The sequence below is a fragment of the Notolepis coatsorum genome (assembly GCF_963971535.1).
Source record: "Notolepis coatsorum genome assembly, chromosome: 19".
NCBI classification, from domain to species: domain Eukaryota; kingdom Metazoa; phylum Chordata; class Actinopteri; order Aulopiformes; family Paralepididae; genus Notolepis; species Notolepis coatsorum.
The window spans coordinates 22,368,828-22,393,590 of record NC_140183.1 but is presented as its reverse complement, the minus strand read 5'-3'; the positions used below and the strand labels follow the sequence as shown (position 1 = coordinate 22,393,590).

At 44.9% G+C, this 24,763-nt stretch overlaps 1 protein-coding gene across 1 annotated transcript in view; it reads left to right on the top strand.

The window, feature by feature from the left end:
* Window positions 1-24,763, top strand: part of usp45 (ubiquitin specific peptidase 45) — a 177,638-nt gene that overhangs the window by 19,705 nt on the left and 133,170 nt on the right. The window contains exon 5 of the mRNA XM_084336888.1: window positions 7,770-7,870. Coding sequence (XP_084193014.1) covers window positions 7,770-7,870 — 101 coding nt within the window. The remainder of the gene's footprint in view (window positions 1-7,769; window positions 7,871-24,763) is intronic.

The following is a 24,763-nucleotide window of genomic DNA, read 5'->3' as shown; positions in this document are numbered from 1 at the left end:
AGAGGGAGAAACCGCACTCCTGCAACACGTAGAGCGGCTATGGACCTTGGAACAAATGCCCTTTAAGAACGGAAAGAAAGACATTCGCTCTAAAGATGACATTTACGCCATTCACCTCCTCGAGACAGGGACCAAGAGAGTCCCGGTCAACGGCGTGTTGAGATACGCCACGCCACTCCTGCGGCGAGAAGGAATGCCTACTTTCCACGCCAAGACAGACGCCACAGAACGGTACCTGCTGAACACGGAGCGGCGCTTAGCCAAGAACCCCGCCCAAGAGAGTGTATACCGCGCTGAGATTGAGAAGCTCATCACAGCGGGACACGTCACAAAGATGGACATTAAAGAGGCTGACCAGACCACTGAATCGTGGTACGTGCCTCACCACAAGGTCCATCACAACGGTAAAGACCGCATAGTATTTAACTGCAGCTACCAGATCGGATCCCAAAATCTGAATAAAGAGTTACTGCCCGGTCCCACACTCGGCCCCTCCCTACTCGGCATTCTACTCCGCTTCCGCCAGGAAAAGGTGGCCATCAGCGGGGACATTAAAGGAATGTTCCTGCAGGTGAGATTAGTAGAGGAGGACAAGCCCCTGTTACGGTTCCTATGGAGAGAGAAGCCAGGAGATGAGCACCCAGCCATCTACCAATGGGAAGTCCTCCCCTTCGGAACGACGTGCAGCCCCTGCTGTGCTACATTTGCACTACAGAAACATGTAGCAGAGGACCCAGCAGCGGACGAAGAGGTCCGACACAGCGTAAAGAACAGCTTCTACGTAGACAACTGTCTACAAAGCCTTTCAACCCAGGAAGAAGCCGAGGCTCTCCTGATTAAACTCCGCGCCTCATTGATCAAAGGCGGCTTTGATCTCAGGCAGTGGGCCAGCAGCGATCCGCAAGTACTGCGCAGCCTCTCCTCCGAGGACAAGGCAGCCAGCAGCGAGACCTGGATGGCTACAATCCCGGGAGAAGCCCAGGAGATGACCCTGGGATTGGTGTGGCGATTCAAAACAGATTCGCTTCACTACAGACACAAGCCCCTGACTACGGAGCAGGGAAGGCCGGCGGCGGCGCCGACCACCAGACGGAGTGTGTACACAACACTCGCCCGACAATATGACCCGCTAGGATGTATTCTACCGTACACCACCAGGGCAAAAATGATTGTACGAGCATTGTGGGACAAGGACCAGGGCTGGGACGACCCCATTCCCGCACACCTTGCATCCACCTGGAGAGAGTGGGAGATGGAGCTCCACTCACTCCCAGGCGTTAATATGCGCCGAAGCTACTTCCCACCCACGGTGAGGCCAGAGACATGTAAAATGGACTTACACGTCTTCAGTGACGCCTCAGAGGTCTCATACGGATCAGTAGCCTACTTGCGGGCCCAAGAAGAGGGGGGAGAGATCTACACAGCATTTGTCCTCGCCCGCTCGAGAATAGCCCCACGCAAGCAACAATCTATCCCACGCCTAGAGCTCTGCGCAGCCCTAGCCGGAGCGCACCTAGCCACGCTCATCCAACGTGAGCTCACCATACCGGTGTCTAGAACAATCCTGTGGTCAGATTCCACGACAGTACTCGCCTGGATCAAATCGGACTCATGCAAGTACAAAGTCTTCGTGGGAGTCAGAGTCACCGAGATTCAAGACTTAACCGAAGAGTTAACCGGAGAAACAGAGTGGCGCTACGTTGATACAAAACAGAACCCAGCTGACGTCATCACCCGGGGAATGCCCCTAGATGACCTCACCCGTCGCAATGTCTACAGTGACGGCCCAGCATTCCTAAAGCTCCCGGAAGGAGAGTGGCCCACGCCTATCCCGAGGGAAGCCAGTCAGGAGGAGGCTGAGAATAAGAAGCCTGTGTTCTGTGGATTGAGCACTGTTATCTCCGCAGACCCCAACATAGATGATTGCACTACCATAGAGAGTGCACAACAAAGGACATTCCTACTGCACTACCTACCGTCTCTACAGACCCGCCAGAAGTGGGTAAAGGAGAGAGACAATTTGACAGAAGGAACAGTCGTCATGATTATTGATCAATCACTGCCCAGAGCTATGTGGCCGGCCGGCCGCGTAAGCAAAGTGATCACCGGTGCCGACGGCAAGGTCCGAGCAGCTGAAGTGCTTGTCCAGGGTCGCACTTACACCCGTCCCGTGGCGAGGCTCATAGAACTGCCCCGACTCCCAGACACAATCGATGATGACCATGACCCTATAACCCTATGACTTTGTGAAGTTGACTGACCCCTACAGCAAACCCTTATGTGTAAATAGACAACGCGATTAATCTGTCTCTGCTTAACTGATTAGGTCTGGGACCAATCAGGGGGTGGCTGTTGTGAAGGGCCAGATTAAACCGAATATATATATTTATTATATATATATATTTAATTGTATTTGTATATTCTCTAATATTCCCTGATATCCCTTGTATATTCCTTGTACAATATGCATTGAATATCCATTCTAGCCTACTGAACATCCCATAATAGTCTCCATTCTACTATTGGTCGAGACCTTGGTGCCAGGCTGCCATACCCCCCAGACCCAGTTCAAACGTACCGCTCAACATGTACGAACAAGTCCTAGTTCCGCGTAGGAATCTGGCTACCGCACCACTAACGGTACTATTTGTTCATAGTGCGTATATATACAAGTTCAAGTTCAAGTTCTTTAATAGTTGTCATACAGAAGTACAGAATACTTTCATACAAAATGCTTCTTACTGTTACGCTCCAGAGACTGTGCTAGACAAGATAGTATCAAATAACATAATAACATAATATAGCATGAATTTAGAAGAAAATGAGGTCACAGTGTTCGGTATAGACATATGTACAATGTTCTGAGTTACCATATAATATACAATACACAATACTATGCAGTGTACTAATGTACAGTACTATCTAGTGCAAAGCAGAAATGGGATGAGGTACAATTTTAGGTACAATTTACAGTAAGGTGTACGAGTTGTAGTGCAATCCTTCATCCATAAATATAAAGTGTGGGGAGTGGGTGCTACAGTGTGTTTGTTTAAAGTGGGTGTGTGCTATAAAGTGTGTGGAGTGGGTGCTACAGTGTGTTTGTTTAAAGTGGGTGTGTGCGTGTGGATGTGTGTGCTATGTGCGTTTGGTGGTTGTTGTTGTGTAGTGTTCATTCATTGTTCGTTTAGCAGCCTGATGGCCTGGGGATAGAAGCTACTTCTGAGTCTTTCTGTGCTCGCCTTGAGACTCCTGTATCGCTTGCCTGACCGCAGCAGTTCGAAGAGGCAGTTGTTCGGGTGACTGGAGTCTTTAATGATTCTCTTAGCCTTGCCCTTGCAACGCTTGTAGTAAATGTTCTGGAGGGTGGGGAGCCCCCCTCCAATTGTGCGTTCGGCTGAACGTGTCACTCTTTGTAGTCTGCTTTGGTCTTTTGCAGTGCTATTCCCAAACCAGGAGGTGATGTTGCCGGTCAAGATGCTCTCTATTGTACATGAGTAGAAGTTCTTAAGGATCTTCTGGCTGACTTGGAACTTCCTTAGGCGCCTGAGGAAGTAGAGGCGTTGTCGTGCCTTCTTCACCACACTGTTAATGTGTGTGGTCCATGTCAAGTCCTCGGATATGTAGGCTCCGAGGTACTTGAAGCTGTTGACTCTCTCAACCGGTGCCCCGTCGATGCTGAGGGGGCTGTAGTCCTTGACCCCCGACCTCCTGAAGTCCACAATCATCTCCTTTGTTTTGCTGACGTTCAGGGAGAGGCTGTTTTCCTGGCACCATCCCGCCAGGACCTTGACCTCTTCCAGGTAGGCCCTCTCGTCGTTGGCAGAGATCAGGCCCACCACCACTGTGTCGTCAGCAAATTTGACGATTGTATTGCTACTCCGCTGAGCCACACAGTCGTGTGTGTACAGGGAGTAGAGGAGGGGACTCAGAACACAGCCCTGGGGGGCCCCTATGTTGAGGGTGATGGATGAGGAGGTGCAGTTGCCTGCTCTCACCACCTGGGGTCTGCCAGTCAGGAAGTCCAAGACCCACTGGCAGAGGTCATAGCCCAAGCCCAGGTCCCTGAGCTTGGCTATGAGTATGGAGGGGACTATGGTATTGAATGCCGAGCTGTAGTCGATGAATAGCATTCTCACATAGTTCCCCTGCCTCTTGTCCAGGTGTGATGCTGCTGTGTGCAGCACATGGGATATGGCGTCCTCCGTGGACCTGTTGGGGCGGTATGCAAATTGCAGGGGGTCCATGTTGATGGGGAGGGAGGAGCAGATGTAGCCCTTTACTAGCTTCTCAAAGCACTTCATGGCTATGGAGGTGAGAGCTACAGGGCGGTAGTCGTTGAGGCAAGCAGGCTTGGATTTTTTGGGTACAGGGATAATAGTGGACTTCTTCAGGCAGGTGGGGATGACAGCCTGTTCTAAGGACAGGTTAAATATGTCAGTGAATACTGGGGCCAGTTGGTCGGCACAGACTTTTAGGACGCGGCCGGGGATGCCGTCCGGACCTGCTGCCTTCCTGATATTCACTTTTTTAAAGGTCCGCCTCACCTCATGCTCTGTTACCCTGAACACTGCGCCTCCATCAGCAGCCGACCCCCCCCCCCCCATTGCCGAGGCTTGTGAGCTGGTGTTGTTATTACCAGCATCAAACCTCGCATAGAAGGTATTGAGGTCGTTTGCTAAGGAGATGTCACTGTTCAGTTTGAGGGAGGCGCCTTTGTAGTCTGTCATCGTTTTGAGCCCCTGCCACATAGCTCTAGAGTCAGCTTGTTCAAACTGGAGTTCAATTTTATCCCTGTAGCGCCGTTTGGCCTCTGACACTGTCCTCCTTACGTTGTGTCGCGCCACCTTGTGGTCATTCATGTTGCCTGCCACTAGGCCGTCATTGTATGCTTTGGTGCGCTCTCTCAGAGCTTCACGGACGGATTTGTCTACCCAGGGTTTTTGATTTGGGTAAACTTTCATTTTGGTAGTGGGGATTGTTTCTTTCACCCTAGTACAGACATAGTCCAGCACTGTCTCCGTGTAGGCATTAATGTTATCTGTGTCGCGGAACACAATCCAGTCTGTGTGGTGAAACACTGACCGGATCGTCTCTTCTGACGTCAGATCCCATTTCTGCACCTCTCGCGAGACTACGGGAGTACTTTTAATTCTCTGTCTGTACTTTGGTGAAAGGAAAATGGATGCGTGATCTGACTTGCCAAAGCCACTATCAGAATGAGCCTTGTAGCCACCTTTAAATTGCGTGTAACAGTGATCTAGGATGTTACCGCCTCTGGTGTTGCAAGTCACATGCTGATAGAAGTCGGGCAATACCTTTCTCAGATTGGCGCTATTGAAATCTCCCAGTACTAAAATGGCGGCGTTAACGTTAGCCACTTGTATTCTATTTACCTCGTCGTGTAGTCTGGAGAGCGCAACCTTGTTGCTGGCTTGCGGTGGAATATACACTCCGACCAGGACGATCGCCGTTAACTCCCTCGGGAGGAAGAAAGGACGACACTTGATGGTTATATATTCCAGTTCTGGGGAGCAGTGGTTGCGCTACTAAAGTAGGACTTCCTTTTTAGTCCAGTTTCTTACCCTCCAATAGAGTGACAGACGTAAAGCCTCCCCGCGACGCCACGTGTGGGAGTAAGGCCAAGTTCGGCCTACCATCGGTATTGAGACATCGTGTATATTAATATTTGAATAGTCATATTTGGCACTATATCGTCGAGTTGGACGTAGTCTATTAAGCTAATAATAGTCTATTCATATGTAGTGCTTCGTGCGGTGAGAATACTATCGTAGTCAGTACCCCATCGTTTCGGGCAGAGAACTGGCTGCTTATCCAGGGTGGCCGACCCCATGTGAGGCTGCACCCGATGAGCCCCAGAGCCGACGAGCGAGTGGACCTGCATACCGGATTATTCTACCGACGACAGCCCGCCTTCCCAGGCACGGATTATGCTTTGTATACAGTGAGTATTCTATGGATAAAGACCAACACTGCCGTGTGTTGGAAACCCCCCCCCCGGAGAGGACGACAGGTGAGGAGACGCTCTACACGACGAGGTCGCTTCACGTCTCTCCATCGTGGACCGAAGGAAGCCGGCCCACAGAGAGTCCAACTGCTTTCATCTGTGGATCGAGGATCGCTGAGGCACCGAGCCGCACAACCGTGGGTTCTCCCAGGATACCCTCGGCCAGACGGATACAGCCAGACTCTACCCCCCCCCCCCCCCCCTTCTCCAGTTGTCTTACAAGCGACCGGAATTCCCCCCTAGTGTATCCAGTTCTATAATCATTAAAGTATCATTGCTATTATTCCTTAACTATTCCAGGTCGTATATGTACCACCTGCGCCTTCAGAGATTGGACATTCTCTATTGATATACCGACGAATACTCTTGCCATAAAAGTGCATACTAATTCCCATTCATAAATGTGATTGATTTGATTAAGTGCTTGCTCTACACACCATCGCTGTGTAGAAATAAAGACCTATTTCTAATTCGTACATTTGTGTTGGATCCGTTTCATCTACGTGACAGTGTTCATCATAATATATTTATGCCGAGTACTGGGTGGCCGAATATTAAGTACAAAGGTAGTGGTAGTAAGTATCATATCTAGTAATACAGTCAGGGAATTGTACCCCTCAGTTACAACAATATAGGATATATATTATATATATATACTATGTATACAATGTATATATATATATGGAAAGAAAACAACAATGCAGTAAAGGATCAATATTAATATACTGCCCCTGCTCTAGTTGCAGGCAAACAACCTTACCTTGAAGTCTAAAGTGTGTTTCAACAGTGTGGTTCTCGTTAGTTCATGCCATGCGTTCAGTGCCACTGACGAGAAATCTCGTTTTTTAATCGTTATTTCTTTTATTAGCGATTTCCATACATTGGGACTGGCTCTGAGCTCGAACAGGCTCGAAAATACCGCCCCCTATCGTCTCCCGGATGATAATGCATGCATTGGATTGGACTGAATGAAAATGCATGGAGGGAAAAAAATCCGGAATCCACATTTTACATCAGGCATGTAGCCCGAGCCATTGCATTCATTGCCGACCCTCAGAACAGCATGGAATATGTGTTTCGAGTACCCAGCGTTGGATCAATAAACGTGATTGATATTTGGAATGGCGATCAGGAATTTGAATACTCTTTTTGCAGAACATCTGATATGAGGTAAGGAATCTATTTTACCAGTCTTGGGGTAATCGGAGTTTTTTTTTCACATATCTCAACGTGTCCCCTATCTGTGTGTGTGTGTGTGTGTGTGTGTGTGTGTGTGTGCTGACCAGAAAATAGATAATCAATTTTTCAGCCCGCTTCTCTAGCGTGCATAAGAACACATATACTATCGATAATCTAGCGTTTATTTGAAAACGATTCATAAATAGGCTGAAAAATGACAACGTGTTTTGTGTATTCCACTAAAGGCCGTTTATCACAGAATATTTTTTTATTTTCTGGACATTTTCAAAAACAAGCGTTTTTCCAAAATGGTATAAAACGGAAATGTACTGATGAAAAAACAATCCGTTTTGTACATGTTGACTGCAAGCAAGTCATTGATAAGCGACGGGCGTATTAGACACATAGCCATAATATAGAATATGGAAATAGCTCTGTGAAAATCATGAAATATTGGAAAATCAGTCTAAAAAGGCTGGCATTCTAGCGATAAATCATGCGCCCCCCTGCTGGCACTCAAGTGTTAATACCATGTGTTTTCCGCTCTTTCCCGTCTTCGCAACAGGTGTTTTGAATGTAATGAAGAGCTCTCCACTCACTGTAACAAGAAGGCTCTGGCTCAGTCCCTGGACTTCCTACAGAAGCACTCTGTCAAGGCGGCATCAGGTAGGTTCTGGTTGTGCGTCCTGCTTCTGTTACATCAATTATTATTATGATTTACCATATTCAGAAGGGCTTCTTTTAATTATCGCTATATATCACCATATCTGCTTGGTTATGGAAAATTAACAGGTTGGGTAATCCGATTAATGTTCTGTCATATTGGACTGCATAGTAATTGGAAGTACAATGGTTGGTATTGGTACAATAAACTCAAATGATCTGGGATCTTTGGTGAGAAAGCTGACTTATTATTTGCTTTTTAGTATATATTAGTATATATATATAGTATATATTTTAGCAACAGAATTCACAATCTGAAAACAAATCTTCAATAACAGTTATCACCATATTCAATACTTCTCAATATGTTGCCCAGCCCTAATTGCACACACACGACACACCACACCACACACACACACACACATACACACACACGTTTTGTCTTCTCACACGTGTGTTGCATCACCTCACACAAGCCCAAGTCTTCCATAGTACTGTGCCAGGTTATGCAAAACATGAACATCTTGTGGCAACATAAAACATTTCTGTAAAATAGAAGAGAATACAAAAATCTAAGTAAGGAAACACGAGGCGCGGCAGTGGCTCAGGAGGTAGAGCGGTCGTCTGGTAATCGGAAGGTGTCAAAGTGTCCTTGAGCGAGACACTTGACCCCTAATGCCTCCCGATGAGCAGGTTGGGCACCTTGCATGGTCGCCTTCACAGTCGGTGTCTGTGTGTGTGTGTGAATAGATGAATGTGAGGCATAAGTTGTAAAACGCTTTGGATAAAAGCTGCTATATAAAATGCAGTCCATTTACCAAGGAAGCATAAGGTCAAATACTGAAATTCTCTCCACCAAGGATGTTGAAATGTTGTGCGGTCAGTGTAAGGTCATCTGCCGCGGTCACAGAGGTGCAGTGGGGAGCTAAGGCTGTCCCCGAAGCCTGTTTTTGGGATTCGAACTTCGTCAGCGTTTTTCGAACAGTCGTTTTTTAATAAATAATTTTTTTTATTATCTTTTTTTTATATCCTCAACTAAATCCTCAATTTGAATACAGTGATTAATCTGATTAAATTAGTCTTTTTTTCTTTTATTAAATCAACTTTCCAGACCCAGCCCAGGGAGAAGCCCCAGCCCAACTAAATCAACTTTCTAATGAATATAACTCATCAGTTTCTTCTACTATAATATTAGTGTAGCCTAATCTTTATCTGCAATTGTGAACCCATTGGTTTGAATGGAATGAATAGAAAAAAATATATATATATATTTTTTTTTTAATTAAACATTTTAAATTCAAATGTTGATTTAGAATTCGAATGCCAACGTAACGAACGAAGGTTTGAACGTTTGCGCTCAGCCCTATGGGGAGCCTCTGTCCTAAAGGTTCAGGGTGAGCAGGGTGAGCTTCTGTCCTAAAGGTACTTCAGAGTGAGCAGGGTGATTCAGATTCAGACAACTTTATTGATCCCGCGTGGGGCAATTCATATTTGCAGCTTCATACGCAACAAGCAACAAAGACAAACAAACAACAAAACAAAACATCTCAACGACAGCACGACAAAAAAAAACACTCCATGTGATACACAATCCAGCAAAGTAAAAGTAAAAACAGACAACCAAGTGGAAAAGTCTACTTAAAATGACTACTGTCTGTGTTTAAAAGTATGATGGCAGGGTGAGCTTCTGTCCTAAAGGTACTTCAGAGTGAGCAGGGTGAGCTTCTGTCTTAAAGGGTCAGAGTGAGCAGAGTGAGCTTCTGTCTTAAAGGGTCAGAGTGAGCAGAGTGAGCTTCTGTCTTAAAGGGTCAGAGTGAGCAGAGTGAGCTTCTGTCTTAAAGGGTCAGTGAGCAGAGTGAGCTTCTGTCTTAAAGGGTCAGAGTGAGCACAGTGAGCTTCTGTCTTAAAGGGTCAGAGTGAGCACAGTGAGCTTCTGTCCTAAAGATACTCCAGAGTGAGCAGGGTGAGCTTCTGTCCTAAAGGTTCAGAGTGAGCAGGGTGAGCTTCTGTCCTAAAGGTACTTCAGAGTGAGCAGGGTGAGCTTCTGTCCTAAAGGGTCAGAGTGAGCAGGGTGAGCTTCTGTCCTAAAGGGTCAGAGTGAGCAGGGTGAGCTTCTGTCCTAAAGGTACTTCAGAGTGAGCTTTTGTCCTAAAGGTACTTCAGAGTGAGCAGGGTGAGCTTCTGTCCTAAAGGGTCAGAGTGAGCAGGGTGAGCTTCTGTCCTAAAGGGTCAGAGTGAGCAGGGTGAGCTTCTGTCCTAAAGGGTCAGAGTGAGCAGGGTGAGCTTCTGTCCTAAAGGGTCAGAGTGAGCAGGGTGAGCTTCTGTCCTAAAGGGTCAGAGTGAGCAGGGTGAGCTTCTGACGGTCAGGCAGAGGTCCACCTGGAAGACTGGGCTTGACTGCAGCTCACCGACTCCCCCTGCTGGCAAAGCACGTCTGGAGAGCCCTTCAGTTTACCTGCATAATGAACCCCAGCGTTGAGGAGGTGGTAGAACGGCCACTGCACTCAGACTATTCAGCGTGTTGTTGTCCAGTTGTAATGGTGTAGTGATATGGTCACGGAGGCACCGGAGAAATCAATGAACACTAATGACGGAGGCAACAAAGAAATGATTCACAGCCCAGAGGCTGAAGGTCTATCATGGTGGTGCTGCTGGGCAGACACTACTCACAGCCCAGAGGCTGAAGGTCTATCATGGTGGTGCTGCTGGGCAGACACTACTCACAGCCCAGAGGCTGAAGGTCTATCATGGTGGTGCTGCTGGGCAGACACTACTCACAGCCCAGAGGCTGAAGTTCTATCATGGTGGTGCTGCTGGGCAGACACTACTCACAGCCCAGAGGCTGAAGGTCTATCGTGGTGCTGCTGGGCAGACACTACTCACAGCTCAGAGGCTGAAGGTCTATCATGGTGGTGCTGCTGGGCAGACACTACTCACAGCCCAGAGGCTGAAGGTCTATCGTGGTGCTGCTGGGCAGATACTACTCACAGCCCAGAGGCTGAAGGTCTATCGTGGTGCTGCTGGGCAGATACTACTCACAGCCCAGAGGCTGAAGGTCTATCATGGTGGTGCTGCTGGGCAGATACTACTCACAGCCCAGAGGCTGAAGGTCTATCGTGGTGCTGCTGGGCAGACACAAGAGCTGTGAATCTTCACTGGCCTCACGATTCAATTAGATTACGATTCAGCTGTCCACGATTCGATTCCATTCTACGATGCATCTCAATAATATATTACATCCTCAATTTTATAATCTATTCTATATTACTGCACATGGCTACTTTTTCATCAATTAATACAAGCAGTCGGATAAATTAACTTTTATTTAGAAAGTTCTTAAATCAGAATGTCAAAATAAATGTCTTTACTAGATACCCAGCTGTTAAAAACGGTTCAATACTCTTTTTATTAGTATCAGTATTAGTATCAATACTTTTAGAATAGCCAGCTGCTGTATTTTCTATGAGTTGAGTGGATGCATGACCAGAGCGCTACATTGAAAGAGAACATAAAAGCTAGCAAGAGAGTACAAAAAAAAAGTTTATTTTAATCTATTATGTTCTGTCACTGCATCGATGCAGAATCGTCCGCATCGCGATGCATCTTAGAATCGAGAAATCTCCACACCCCTAGCAGACACTACTCACAGCCCAGTTATTTTCTATCATGGGAATAAACTCAAGTATTCAAGCAATCGAGCAATAATCCTCTTCATAGGGCGACAGCCCATCTTTCCAAGTGTGATGAGCCTAGGGCTGGGCGATATGGCCTAAATATGATATCACGATATTTTCTGACCTTTCGGCGATACACGATACACATCACGATGTTTTTCTTTTTTACCCCAAACAATTCATTATGAGGCTTACCAAGACAGTATTTGAGTTTGCAAGCTAACATTAAAGACAAAATAAAATACCCATGCATTTAGCATTTTTATATTAGATTTAGATTATTAGATTATATATTGCATATGAGATATTATATGATTTAGATATGAAATATGATGAATTGAAAATGGGGGACCCTGATGTAAACAAGACTAAAGTCTTTCTCTGGTCTGCATCCCCTTAACAATTGTATGTATTGAGCTGTACTGTACCCATTCTGCAATATGTTAAAGTTTTAAATCAATCAATCAATAAATAAATAGCATTTTAGCATTTTTATGAAACTACTGTATATATGTATGTCTCTAAATGTTTTGATGAATTGAAAATGGAGGACCCTTATGTAAAAAAGCCGAAAGTCTTTTTCTGGTCTTCATCCTCCTGTACTGTATTGTACCCATTCTGCAACCTTTTAATACAGTTTTCATTCATTCATTCTGACGGAAACATAATCATTTTGATTGACAGTCGAGTCTGCCAATGACGTCACACCGCTTGCACCCGCCCTGCTGTTCTTAGCACCAATCGGCAAGCGTTATTAGTTTTTGACTTCCTGAATGTCCCGTGTGCTGAACATCAACAAAGCTACTAACGTTAGCTCCCCGCGGCCGTCGAGTAGGAGACCAGTGCTTCACAGGATGACTAAATGAGGCATAATGATTTTACTACAACGAATGTTATAATAAAAGCCTTTCCATACATCTGTCTGATTGAAAACTTTATTAACAGACCGCGGAATGGGCATATCTCAGCACAGGCTGAGATATGAACGAGTAACGTGTGGACAGATTGACGCGACACAATCCTCTTGGGCAAAACATCACGATATCCACGATACGTTGAAAAAGTGTATCGTTAATGAACTGTACCTGATATTTATATAATATCGTCATATCGCCCAGCCCTACTCTCAACCCCAAGGCTATGTCCTCTCACCCCCAAGGCTATGTCCTCTCACCCCCAGGGCTATCTCTCTCACCCCCAGGGCTATGTCCTCTCACCCCCAGGGCTATGTCCTCTCACCCCCAGGGCTATGTCCTCTCACCCCCAGGGCTATGTCCTCTCACCCCCAGGGCTATGTCCTCTCTCACCCCCAGGGCTATGTCCTCTCACACTTATCTGTTCAGCTTTTTTCAGCCTATGCTTCCTAACATGCTTCCTATGTTTTCTATGACCTGTTGTATGCTTCCTAACATGCTTCCTATCACCTTTCCTATGCTTCCCAACGGCCTTCCTACACTTCTAAACCTGCACATTTAGCTTTGCGGCTATAGTAGTCATTACTGTTGGACATTTGACCATTTTACTCTGCTACATGGTCTCTGTAGTGTACTGTCTCTGCTACATGGTCTCTGTAGTCTATCATGTACTGTCTCTGCTACATGGTCTCTGTAGTCTATCATGTACTGTGTACTGGACTACTGTACTATTACAGGTATTGAAATGAACAATGCAACTTCCTTATAAAAAAAAAAAAAAAATGAATAATTAAATATCAATATTGCGGGAAATGAGTATTGAAACCGTTTTAAATATTCAGAATCTATATGTATCGAAAAATCGATATTTTTGACAACACTACCTCAGAGATGGCAGTGGACATGTATGACAGGACAAAGGCCATATGCAATGGCCTTGGGATTGAGGAACATACTACCAGCCAAAGGAGGAAGCAGAAAAGGATGGATGAGTATGTAGTTGAGTCATCTTGTGGCACAAGCTCAGACCTCAGCTGAGACAGAGACTGTTCTATCCAGTCCTCGACAGAATGCTGCAAGAGCTTGAGAGCAGGTTCTCATGAGTTGGAGAACAACTTATGAGAGGCATACAGGCATGTTATCCAGCCTCAGACCAGTTTCTCTCAGTGGAATTTCTGCAACCCCTCGCCACACATTATAATATCCAACTACTGCCAGAGGAGATCACAGTTGCAAAGTGTTTCCTGGCCAGGAGAGGCAGAGATGCAGTCCCTACTATCCAAAACTGTCTTTTCCCTCCTGGATGATAATAATAATAATAATGCATTTTATTTATAAGGCGCCTTTCAGGACACTAAAAAAAAGTCCACAAATCGGACAAAAATGGATGTTTAAAAGTACAAAAAACCAACAAAAAAGATCAAACACTAACAAACATTCAGCACAGACAATGGGGATGCTGTCATCTTAAAAAAAAAAGCTCCGGGGCTCTAGGGGGCCAAATGTGGAGGCGGGCCGTAGTTTGGGGACCACTGCTGTAAAGGAAGCCAAGAGTAAATTTCAGTTTCTTAGTTAGGGCTTCATGAATGAATGAAAACTTTATTTAACAGATTGCAGAATGGGTACAATACCGTACGGCTCAATACATACAATTGTTAACGGGACGCAGACCAGAGAAAGACGTTTGTCTTGTTTACATCAGGGTCCCCCATTTTCAATTCATAGTGGCATTTATGACATACACAACATACATGACATTTATGGCATAGGGACATACATGACATACAGGTACTGTGTGACATATATGAATATACAGTACTGTTACCCATATATATCGACAAACTCAACAGACACCAAGGGTGTCAATGGAGAGGCAAGAGGACACATACATATTCCTGCTCTGCATATGAAGATGCATGTAATGAATACCGTATCTGGACGAAGATCTTAACCAGGATATTAGCTAGAATATTATCCGAATATTAATGTAAATTTTAAATGCACTGATTTTGCCGAACTCAGGCCACCTGAGCCCTCTTGCCCCAATCACAACCAACCATATAAATGCCCCCTACGCCCCCACCTTGTCCCTCTCCGCCCCAGTTCTGTTTCCCTGCTGCCCTCGACCCAAGCTGCAACCCCGCCCCCCACCCCCACAACCATAATCCTTCCTGCCCCGTGGCAGCATGTGGACTCTCTGGTCCATTGCCGGCCCTCAGTGATCTTGTGTCTCTCCCTGTTCCTCGCTACCGTCCCGCCTGCCTGTGTCCAGCCCGCTGCCCAGTACCCACCCAGGCCAGGCCGGGTCTCAGTCAGGCTGGTCACCCCCTCAGTCTCTATCTGAGTCAGACTGCCCCCCCCCCCCCCCCCCGCCCCACACACACACACACACACACACACCGCATGGCTGAGCACATTAGAGGAATTAGGCGCTTGAGTGATGCTTCCCGCCCGGGTTCCCTGAAGAACCACAACAGCTGTGTGGCTCCAGCAGCTTCTGTTCTGTCGCTCGCTCGCTCTCTCTCTCTCTCTCCCTGTCTCCTTCTTCTCCTATCTCCATGTATCTCTATTTCTGTCTGTCTGTCTCTCTCTCTCTCTCTCTCTCTCTCTCTCTCTCTCTCTCTCTCTCTCTCTCTCTCTCTCTCTCTCTCTCTCTCTCTCTCTCTCTGCGCTTCACCTCCGGTGTGCCTGTGGGCTTCACTTGTGGGATCCAGGCTCCTCGGCGAGTCCAAGGCACTGGAGCCCAGCAGCTGGATGCCACAAACTCTCCCTGGACTTGAACACGCACTCGCACGCACGCTGGCAACTAGTTTTGGATTTGAATAAGGAATCTAACGGATTTCATACACAAGAAATCATTCACTGTGTAAACAAATGCTCCATGTTTACTTGCACCTGTACACATTTTCTGATAGAATTTGTCTTCTATGACCTTGGTTGATATAATAAACTTAGATTCCCTGATGACCACCTGTTTCTGTGGTGCTAGAGATGGCATTCCTTTAAAAAATAGTTTATATAAAAAGATAGAATTCAGTCAATACATCCCCTTTTGAATTGACATGGTTGTGTCCAGGGTTGTGACCTCTAAGCTACGCATGTCTTGTTTTGTGCACTTGTTTCACTTGTTTTGTGCCCACATTCAGTATTGGGTATCGACCAGTGTGCATTTTTATTGATTTAATAGACAAATCTGTAAAATTGCGTTTCTACCAGAGATGTAATGGACTAGAGGGCGTTGTCCTACGGTCAACAAAAACACATGACTAAGACCAAACCTACTGAATGGACTAGAGTGCGTTGTCCTACGGTCAACACATGACTAAGACCTAACCTACTGAATAATGGACAAGAGGGCGTTGTCCTACGGTCAACACATGACTAAGACCTAACCTACTGAATAATGGACTAGAGTGCGTTGTCCTACGGTCAACACATGACTAAGACCTAACCTACTGAATAATGGACTAGAGTGCCTTGTCCTACGGTCAACACATGACTAAGACCTAACCTACTGAATAATGGACAAGAGGGCGTTGTCCTACGGTCAACACATGACTAAGACCTAACTTACTGAATAATGGACAAGAGGGCGTTGTCCTACGGTCAACACATGACTAAGACCTAACTTACTGAATAATGGACTAGAGTGCGTTGTCCTACGGTCAACACATGACTAAGACCTAACCTACTGAATAATGGACAAGAGGGCGTTGTCCTACGGTCAACACATGACTAAGACCTAACCTACTGAATAATGGACAAGAGGGCGTTGTCCTACGGTCAACACATGACTAAGACCTAACTTACTGAATAATGGACTAGAGTGCGTTGTCCTACGGTCAACACATGACTAAGACCTAACCTACTGAATAATGGACAAGAGGGCGTTGTCCTACGGTCAACACATGACTAAGACCAAACCTACTGAATAATGGACTAGAGGGCATTGTCCTACAGTCAACAAAAACAAAACTGTGCATCCCTGGCTCTCCTCTGTCTCTTAGACAAGAATGTGGGTGACACAAATCTAGATGTTTTGAGCTGTCATTAGGTGGGGACCAAATGTTGGCAAGGGGACCGGGTGACACACATCCTTCCCCTCTGCCTCTTTAAATTACCTGTCACCTTTCCTGCCACCCGATTGTTCCACCACCGGCTGGCTAAATAGGTAAAGAAGCAGGCGGCCATTGTCACGACGGAATGGACTGGCACGGTCTGCTGGGAGCTTGTGAAATTGGGTTTGAGCTTGAAGGCCAGGTTTTTAGACGGTCTGCCGTTGTGTTCTTGCTTCCCCATAGACCCCTGGCACAAAGGAGTCCCGGCAAGGAATTTTTTCCGAATCCATAATAGTTTAGTACAACAACAGCGCCGTGAAGAAAGGGAAATCTATTAACTGTGCTCTCTCACCATCAAGGCCTTCAGCTCAAGTACCAGAGTCCTAGGAGAAAGCAACTTGACCTCAGTGAGCCGGGCTTCAGCTTGTATCACAGCTGGGGTGTCTTTGTGGAGCAAATTGAAATGTTGCTTCTGAATAGGCATCAGAGCGCACCACGCTGTCCATTCCACCTTTATTTCCTGCTATTGATTTGTATCAATCCTTGATATTTTCTATCTCTGTGTATATATTGTCGCATGCATGTTTGAACAGCTTCGTATTTCATACAGGACTGTTTATTTATGTATTACAAAGTTTTTGGTGCCTGGAGCATCGTTTTGAGCAATACCTTTAGCCTCTTTAAGTGTCACTGCATGCTGCAAAACTGCCTTTAGCTTTTTGTGTTTTTGGATAATTGGATTTCCAGCATTTTGTTATAAGGGAACATTCGTTTGTTTTCGTTACTCAAGAATCTGTACCGTAGAAATCTGTTCTCATAAGGGTGAGACCTGGTCTGACTTGTAGTGTATTTCTATAAACTACTAAACCTCTCTCTTGGATTTCCAATTTATTTTCTTATGTGTTTTGCATCAATTTACAAGCAGATTTCAAAAGGTTCAATATTTCTTTGAAGACTATAGGAGATGAATTTGACAAAAGGAGGCCTGTAGTCGTCATTCATGTATCAGTAAACGGTCAGTTTCCCTCAAGTTGAGGATGTACTGGGTGGCACAGCGTGTGAAAGTTTCACAGTTATGTATATACGTATATATATATATATTAGGGGTGTAACGGTACACACAAACCACGGTTCGGTACGTACCTCGGTTTTAAAGTCAAGGTTCGGTACGGGTTTTCGGTACAGTAGGGGAAAGTTTGGCTTTCCATGTTCCACTCAGGGGTGATGTAGTGTGCAGTAACTAATTGTACTTGTAGGGCTGTCAACGAATATTCTATATTGAAATTAATAATCGACTTGTACAAAAATAAATAATAATTATAATTATTATATTAGATTGTGAAAAAAAAACAGCCCCCGGTGGGCAGTCGTTAGTGGTTAACATACCGTTGTATTCGTTCGGTACACCGCCGTTCTGTACGGTACGGTACACACTGAAACTGTTCGGTACAGATTAGGACTGGGCGATAAAACGATAACGATAATTATCGCAATATATTTTAATAATCGATATCGATTGATAATAAAAAAATAAATAAAAAATCTAACAGTGACCTGCAACAGGGCAGTTTTAAAACCAGAGACAGTGGACAGACTTGTCTTTCTTGCCTGCAACTTAAAGTAATGGCTTTGCTTGTCCAAATGACAATACTGACCAAATTTATTTAGTTTGCTTTCTAATTTAAAATACAGTTTGAAACCGTCTGTACACAGTAGGCTATGTGTGCTAGCAGAGCTAGTCTCCAGTCGAGAGTCATGGTGCACATGTGTGGTGGTTTGTCCACCAAAAAAGCGCCAAAAGATAGAAAAGAAACTAGCAGAGCCAGATCTATTCAACTCCCCTGGAGCCACAGCCAGCAGAGAAGCTTGTTCACTTTCGCTTTCAAACCAGCTGCAGCCTGAGAACTGGAGTGTGAGGGGCTGTAACACTAAAGATGGCGGCAACGACAAAGAATTGCTGCAAAATAAACATATATCTGTTGTTTAAAAAAAACTTTTTTTTATTACTTATAACAATATCGATAATTATCGATATCGAGTGATATGATAACATTATCATATCGTTATCGTGATATCATTTTTGGCCATATCGCCCAGCCCTAGTATGGATATGTGTACCTTTACATATATATATATACATAACAGTATCTTCCAGAGAGAGAGGGAAATGGCTTATAGCAGACTTAATGATTTTTTTATATTTCCGCTAATTAACAAGTACTAGTGTAGACTACTGTAGTTGTGTATTTAATGTCTGGTTGTTGCTTTTGAACGTACTGTTTGAATAGGCCGTCTTGTGTCAGACTGACATCGTCCGTCAGCCAGTCAGGCCTATGTCCTCTCAACCCCAAGGCTATGTCCTCTCACCCCCAAGGCTATGTCCTCTCACCCCCAGGGCTATCTCTCTCACCACCAGGGCTATGTCCTCTCACCCCCAGGGCTATGTCCTCTCACCCCCAGGGCTATGTCCTCTCTCACCCCCAGGGCTATGTCCTCTCACACTTATCTGTTCAGCTTTTTTCAGCCTATGCTTCCTAACATGCTTCCTATGTTTTCTATGACCTGTTGTATGCTTCCTAACATGCTTCCTATCACCTTTCCTATGCTTCCCAACGGCCTTCCTACACTTCTAAACCTGCACATTTAGCTTTGCGGCTATAGTAGTCATTACTGTTGGACATTTGACCATTTTACTCTGCTACATGGTCTCTGTAGTGTACTGTCTCTGCTACATGGTCTCTGTAGTCTATCATGTACTGTCTCTGCTACATGGTCTCTGTAGTCTTATCATGTACTGTCTCTGTTATATGGTCTCTACTCTCTAGTCTATCATGTTCCGTCTCTGCTACATGGTCTCTGTAGTCTATCATGTACTGTCTCTGCTACATGGTCTCTGTAGTCTATCATGTACTGTCTCTGCTACATGGTCTCTGTAGTCTTATCATGTACTGTCTCTGCTACATGGTCTCTGTAGTCTTATCATGTACTGTCTCTGCTACATGGTCTCTGTAGTGTACTGTCTCTGCTACATGGTCTCTGTAGTCTATCATGTACTGTCTCTGCTACATGGTCTCTGTAGTGTACTGTCTCTGCTACATGGTCTCTGTAGTCTATCATGTACTGTCTCTGCTACATGGTCTCTGTAGTCTTATCATGTACTGTCTCTGCTACATGGTCTCTGTAGTCTTATCATGTACTGTCTCTGCTACATGGTCTGTAGTCTATCATGTACTGTCTCTGCTACATGGTCTCTGTAGTCTATCATGTACTGTCTCTGCTACATGGTCTCTGTAGTCTATCATGTACTGTCTCTGCTACATGGTCTCTGTAGTCTTATCATGTACTGTCTCTGTTACATGGTCTCTACTCTCTAGTCTATCATGTTCCGTCTCTGCTACATGGTCTCTGTAGTCTATCATGTACTGTCTCAGACTCTGTTACATGGTCTCTACTCTCTAGTTTATCATGTACTGTCTCTGTTACATGGTCTCTACTCTAGTCTATCATGTTCTGTCTCTGCTACATGGTCTCTGTAGTCTATCATGTACTGTCTGCTACATGGTCTCTGTAGTCTTATCATGTACTGTCTCTGTTACATGGTCTCTACTCTAGTCTATCATGTTCTGTCTCTGCTACATGGTCTCTACTCTAGTCTATCATGTTCTGTCTCTGCTACATGGTCTCTGTAGTCTATCATGTACTGTCTCTGCTACATGGTCTCTGTAGTCTTATCATGTACTGTCTCTGTTACATGGTCTCTACTCTAGTCTATCATGTTCTGTCTCTGCTACATGGTCTCTGTAGTCTATCATGTTCTGTCTCTGCTACATGGTCTCTGTATATCATGTACTGTCTCTGCTACATGGTCTCTGTATATCATGTTCTGTCTCTGCTACATGGTCTCTGTATATCATGTACTGTCTCTGCTACATGGTCTCTGTAGTCTATCATGTACTGTCTCTGCTACATGGTCTCTGTAGTCTATCATGTACTGTCTCTGTTACATGGTCTCTACTCTCTAGTCTATCATGTTCTGTCTCTGCTACATGGTCTCTGTAGTCTATCATGTACTGTCTCTGCTACATGGTCTCTGTAGTCTATCATGTTCTGTCTCTGCTACATGGTCTCTGTAGTCTATCATGTTCCGTCTCTGCTACATGGTCTCTGTATATCATGTTCTGTCTCTGCTACATGGTCTCTGTATATCATGTACTGTCTCTGCTACATGGTCTCTGTATATCATGTACTGTCTCTGCTACATGGTCTCTGTATATCATGTACTGTTTCTGCTACATGGTCTCTGTAGTCTATCAAGTTCTGTCTCTGCTACATGCAGGGGGCGAAATTAAAGCCTGCCGCCCGCCAGGGGCGCTCAGTTTTTACCTTTGGCGCTTGCCACTGAGAGCCCTGCCCGCCGTGTGAATGAATGAATGAATGAAAACTTTATTTAACAGATTGCAGAATGGGTACAATACAGTACGGCTCAATACATACAATTGTTAAGGGGATGCAGACCTGAGAAAGACGTTTGTCTTGTTTCCATCAGGGTCCCCCATTTGGAAACAAGACAAACGTCTTTCTCAGGTCTGCATCCCCTTAACAATTGTATGTATTGAGCCGTACTGTATTGTACCCATTCTGCAATCTGTTAAATAAAGTTTTCATTCATTCATTCATTCACACGGCGGGCAGGGCTCTCAGTGGCAAGCGCCAAAGGTAAAAACTGAGCGCCCCTGGCGGGCGGCAGGCTTTAATTTCGTGGCGTGGCGTGTGGACGTGTACTTCATAACGATACTCTTATTTTGAAAATCTGTGCGGGTCTCATTTCCGGCCCAAGCGCAGCTAGAGTCATAATATCGATGGCTCCGGCAGTTAGCAGCATTCGGTTCGTATGATATTCTTATTTTGAAAAAAAACGTGGCAACGAGTCATATCCGCCCAGCCGGGCCAGCCTTCAGCGGGATACTATTGGCTTCTGCTCGTATCAACACAGAGCGGCCCGCAGCTCTAGTGCCACTGCTAACGTTAAGCTCTCAGAATGATAGCAGCTCGCCCGCAGCTCTAGTGCTAACGTTAAGCTCTCAGAATGGTAGCAGCTCGCCCGCAGCTCTAGTGCTAACGTTAAGCTCTCAGAATGGTAGCAGCTCGCCCGCAGCATCTAGTGCTAACGTTAAGCTCTCAGAATGGTAGCAGCTCGCCCGCAGCTCTAGTGCTAACGTTAAGCTCTCAGAATGGTAGCAGTCTGCTCTAGTCTAGATCGGACCTCCATGAGCTGCATAATACCTCCGTTCCCTCGTTAGCTAGCTCGCGTTAGCTAGCTCACGTTAGATCGATCTGTCCCAGTAAACTAAATTGTCTTAACGTTATCTACCGGGCTAGCAGTAGCTACAGATAGCTCCTGATATCAATGTCTTATAACATTGATTGAATGCGTATTCTAGCTGAGGGCATGTTGAATGTGATTTGACAAAATAACCGTAACGTTATAAATAGGGTCCAGCTGCATCGCCGGAGAATCCTTGCATGCTGAATGTAGGGTCTAGCTGAATATAGGGTCTAGCTGCAGGGCCGGAGAATCCTTGCTGGAGCTGGAGGCTACTCAAGTATACACACAGACAGTGGAGCTGTTTGCAGATAGCAAGCATTTTGACTTATTGCGTGGTGGCGATGTCTCGCAGATAATACAACTACAAGTATGATTATATAATATATATTTTATTTAAATTTTTTTTTTTATATAATATATATATATATTTTTAATCAAAACAAATTTGGCAGGTAAGAAATATGCTTGGCGGGTAGACTCTTCCCATCTACCCGCCACTGGCCGGTGAGTCAAAAAGTAAATTTCGCTCCCTGGCTACATGGTCTCTGTAGTCTATCATGTACTGTCTCTGCTACATGGTCTCTGTACTGTAGTCTATCAAGTTCTGTCTCTGCTACATGGTCTCTGTATATCATGTACTGTCTCTGCTACATGGTCTCTGTATATCATGTTCTGTCTCTGCTACATGGTCTCTGTATATCATGTACTGTCTCTGCTACGGTCTCTGTATATCATGTACTGTCTCTGCTACATGGTCTCTGTATATTATGTTGACATGTTCTGTCTGCTACATGGTCTCTGTATATCATGTACTGTCTCTGCTACATGGTCTCTGTAGTCTATCATGTTCTGTCTCTGCTACATGGTCTCTGTATATCATGTACTGTCTCTGCTACATGGTCTCTGTAGTCTAACATGTTCTGTCTCTACTACATGGTCTCTGTAGTCTATCATGTTCTGTCTCTGCTACATGGTCTCTGTAGTCTAACATGTTCTGTCTCTGCTACATGGTCTCTGTATATCATGTACTGTCTCTGCTACATGGTCTCTGTAGTCTATCATGTTCTGTCTCTGCTACATGGTCTCTGTAGTCTATCATGTTCTGTCTCTGCTACATGGTCTCTGTAGTCTAACATGTTCTGTCTCTGCTACATGGTCTCTGTATATCATGTACTGTCTCTGCTACATGGTCTCTGTAGTCTATCATGTTCTGTCTCTGCTACATGGTCTCTGTAGTCTATCATGTTCTGTCTCTGCTACATGGTCTCTGTAGTCCAGTGGTTCCCAAACCTTTTGTTTATGCGGACCACTAATTGTTATAAAAAAAAAATCGCGGACCACCTCGTATGCAAACAGTAAAAATAAATAAACATCAAACGTGTATATATATAGTAAAGACTGGAGATGGGACATGCGCTCGAGCACACACGCACACACGCATGTTTACGCTTATAGCAGACGGTACCGGTACCTGTGAATCGATACCGGTACCCAACGGTACCTTTTTTCTGTACTTTAGTCTCTAAAAATGTAATAACAAATTCAAATAACCACACTTTCGACCGTTTTCGGCTTGCCATTGCCCCAACTGCTTTGTTGTTGAATCAAGTCAAATCCTAGGTAAGCGTATATTGTGTGTGTGAACGTTGATGTGAGAAAGAAAAGGTAAAAAAATAAATATATATACGTATATATATATTTTTTTTTTATAGTAGCGAAATCTGGCACAGACGGATCTCACGTGAATCAGTACTCGGTAGTACCGACGTGATTCAGTAGGTACCTTTTTAAAAGTACCTAATTCGGTACCCATCCCTAGTCATCACGCACAAGCGCCACTATTTATTTACCCATAATGATTAGCCTAATTTGAGAGAATAACAAACTATAATACCATGTTTTATATTACACAACAGTTAAAAAAAAAATATATATATACAGTATATATATCTATTTTCTTTAGCTTTTTTTCCACGGACCACCTGCAATACCTGTGCGTGTGTGTAGTGTACAGGCATGTCTTGCGTGTGTGTGTAGTAACAGGATACAGGCCTCTCTCGCTCTTGGCCTCAGATGGCAGGGAAACAGGCTTTTCATGCCCCACAGTCACAACAAATGAACAGATTATTAAGACATTTGGTGTTCCAGGTCAGTGCTGCATGATGGGAGCTGTCAGTGAGTCAACATCCAACTGGCCACATAATACTAGTGTCTGTCAGATGAACAGGTGCAGAAAACACCCGGTTTCTCTTTTCCTCCATCTCTCCTTGTCTTGTTTATGACTGCCTGCATCACATGGATGTATTTTGGTGTATTTTGCCCACAGTTGGTGTGTGTCTACTCACTGCACTCTCTAAAGACCTATGTATCTGAAAACCGCCTGTGAACGTTTACAAAGTGTCATTGTTTGTTTGTTAGGTCTTGATCTACTAAGTAAGAAATGCTAAGAGATTTCGCCATGACGATCTGTTTTCTGTTGCTCTGTTCCTAGAGGTAGTTGAGGTTTGTTTGGCCTTGGTGAATCCTTGGTGAATTCTTTTACTATTTTAATCCAAATTCATATTGTTGGTTGTATCTTGAGGTATTTTCTTTACCAAAAGAAAACGAGTCCTGTCTTTTTTTTCTTCCCTTTAATCGCCAAGGACACCGTAACACGTCATTGCTCGCCATGCTTAATCTGCCAATGACGCCGTAACACGTCATTGAGATCAATATTTCAAAAATCTGTGATGGCAATCATATTTCTCCCGTGGAGACTTGAGATCTACTGTTGATCTCTTCTCAACTCTCCAACGGTTCAAGCGCGCCATCTGGTGGCCGATCGGCGGATCGCCCAAACAGCAAACCGGAAACGGAAACTGGTGCTCATCCAAATTCGGTCCGACCACTCGCTATAGCTCCCGGGACTCCATCTTGACCAGTGA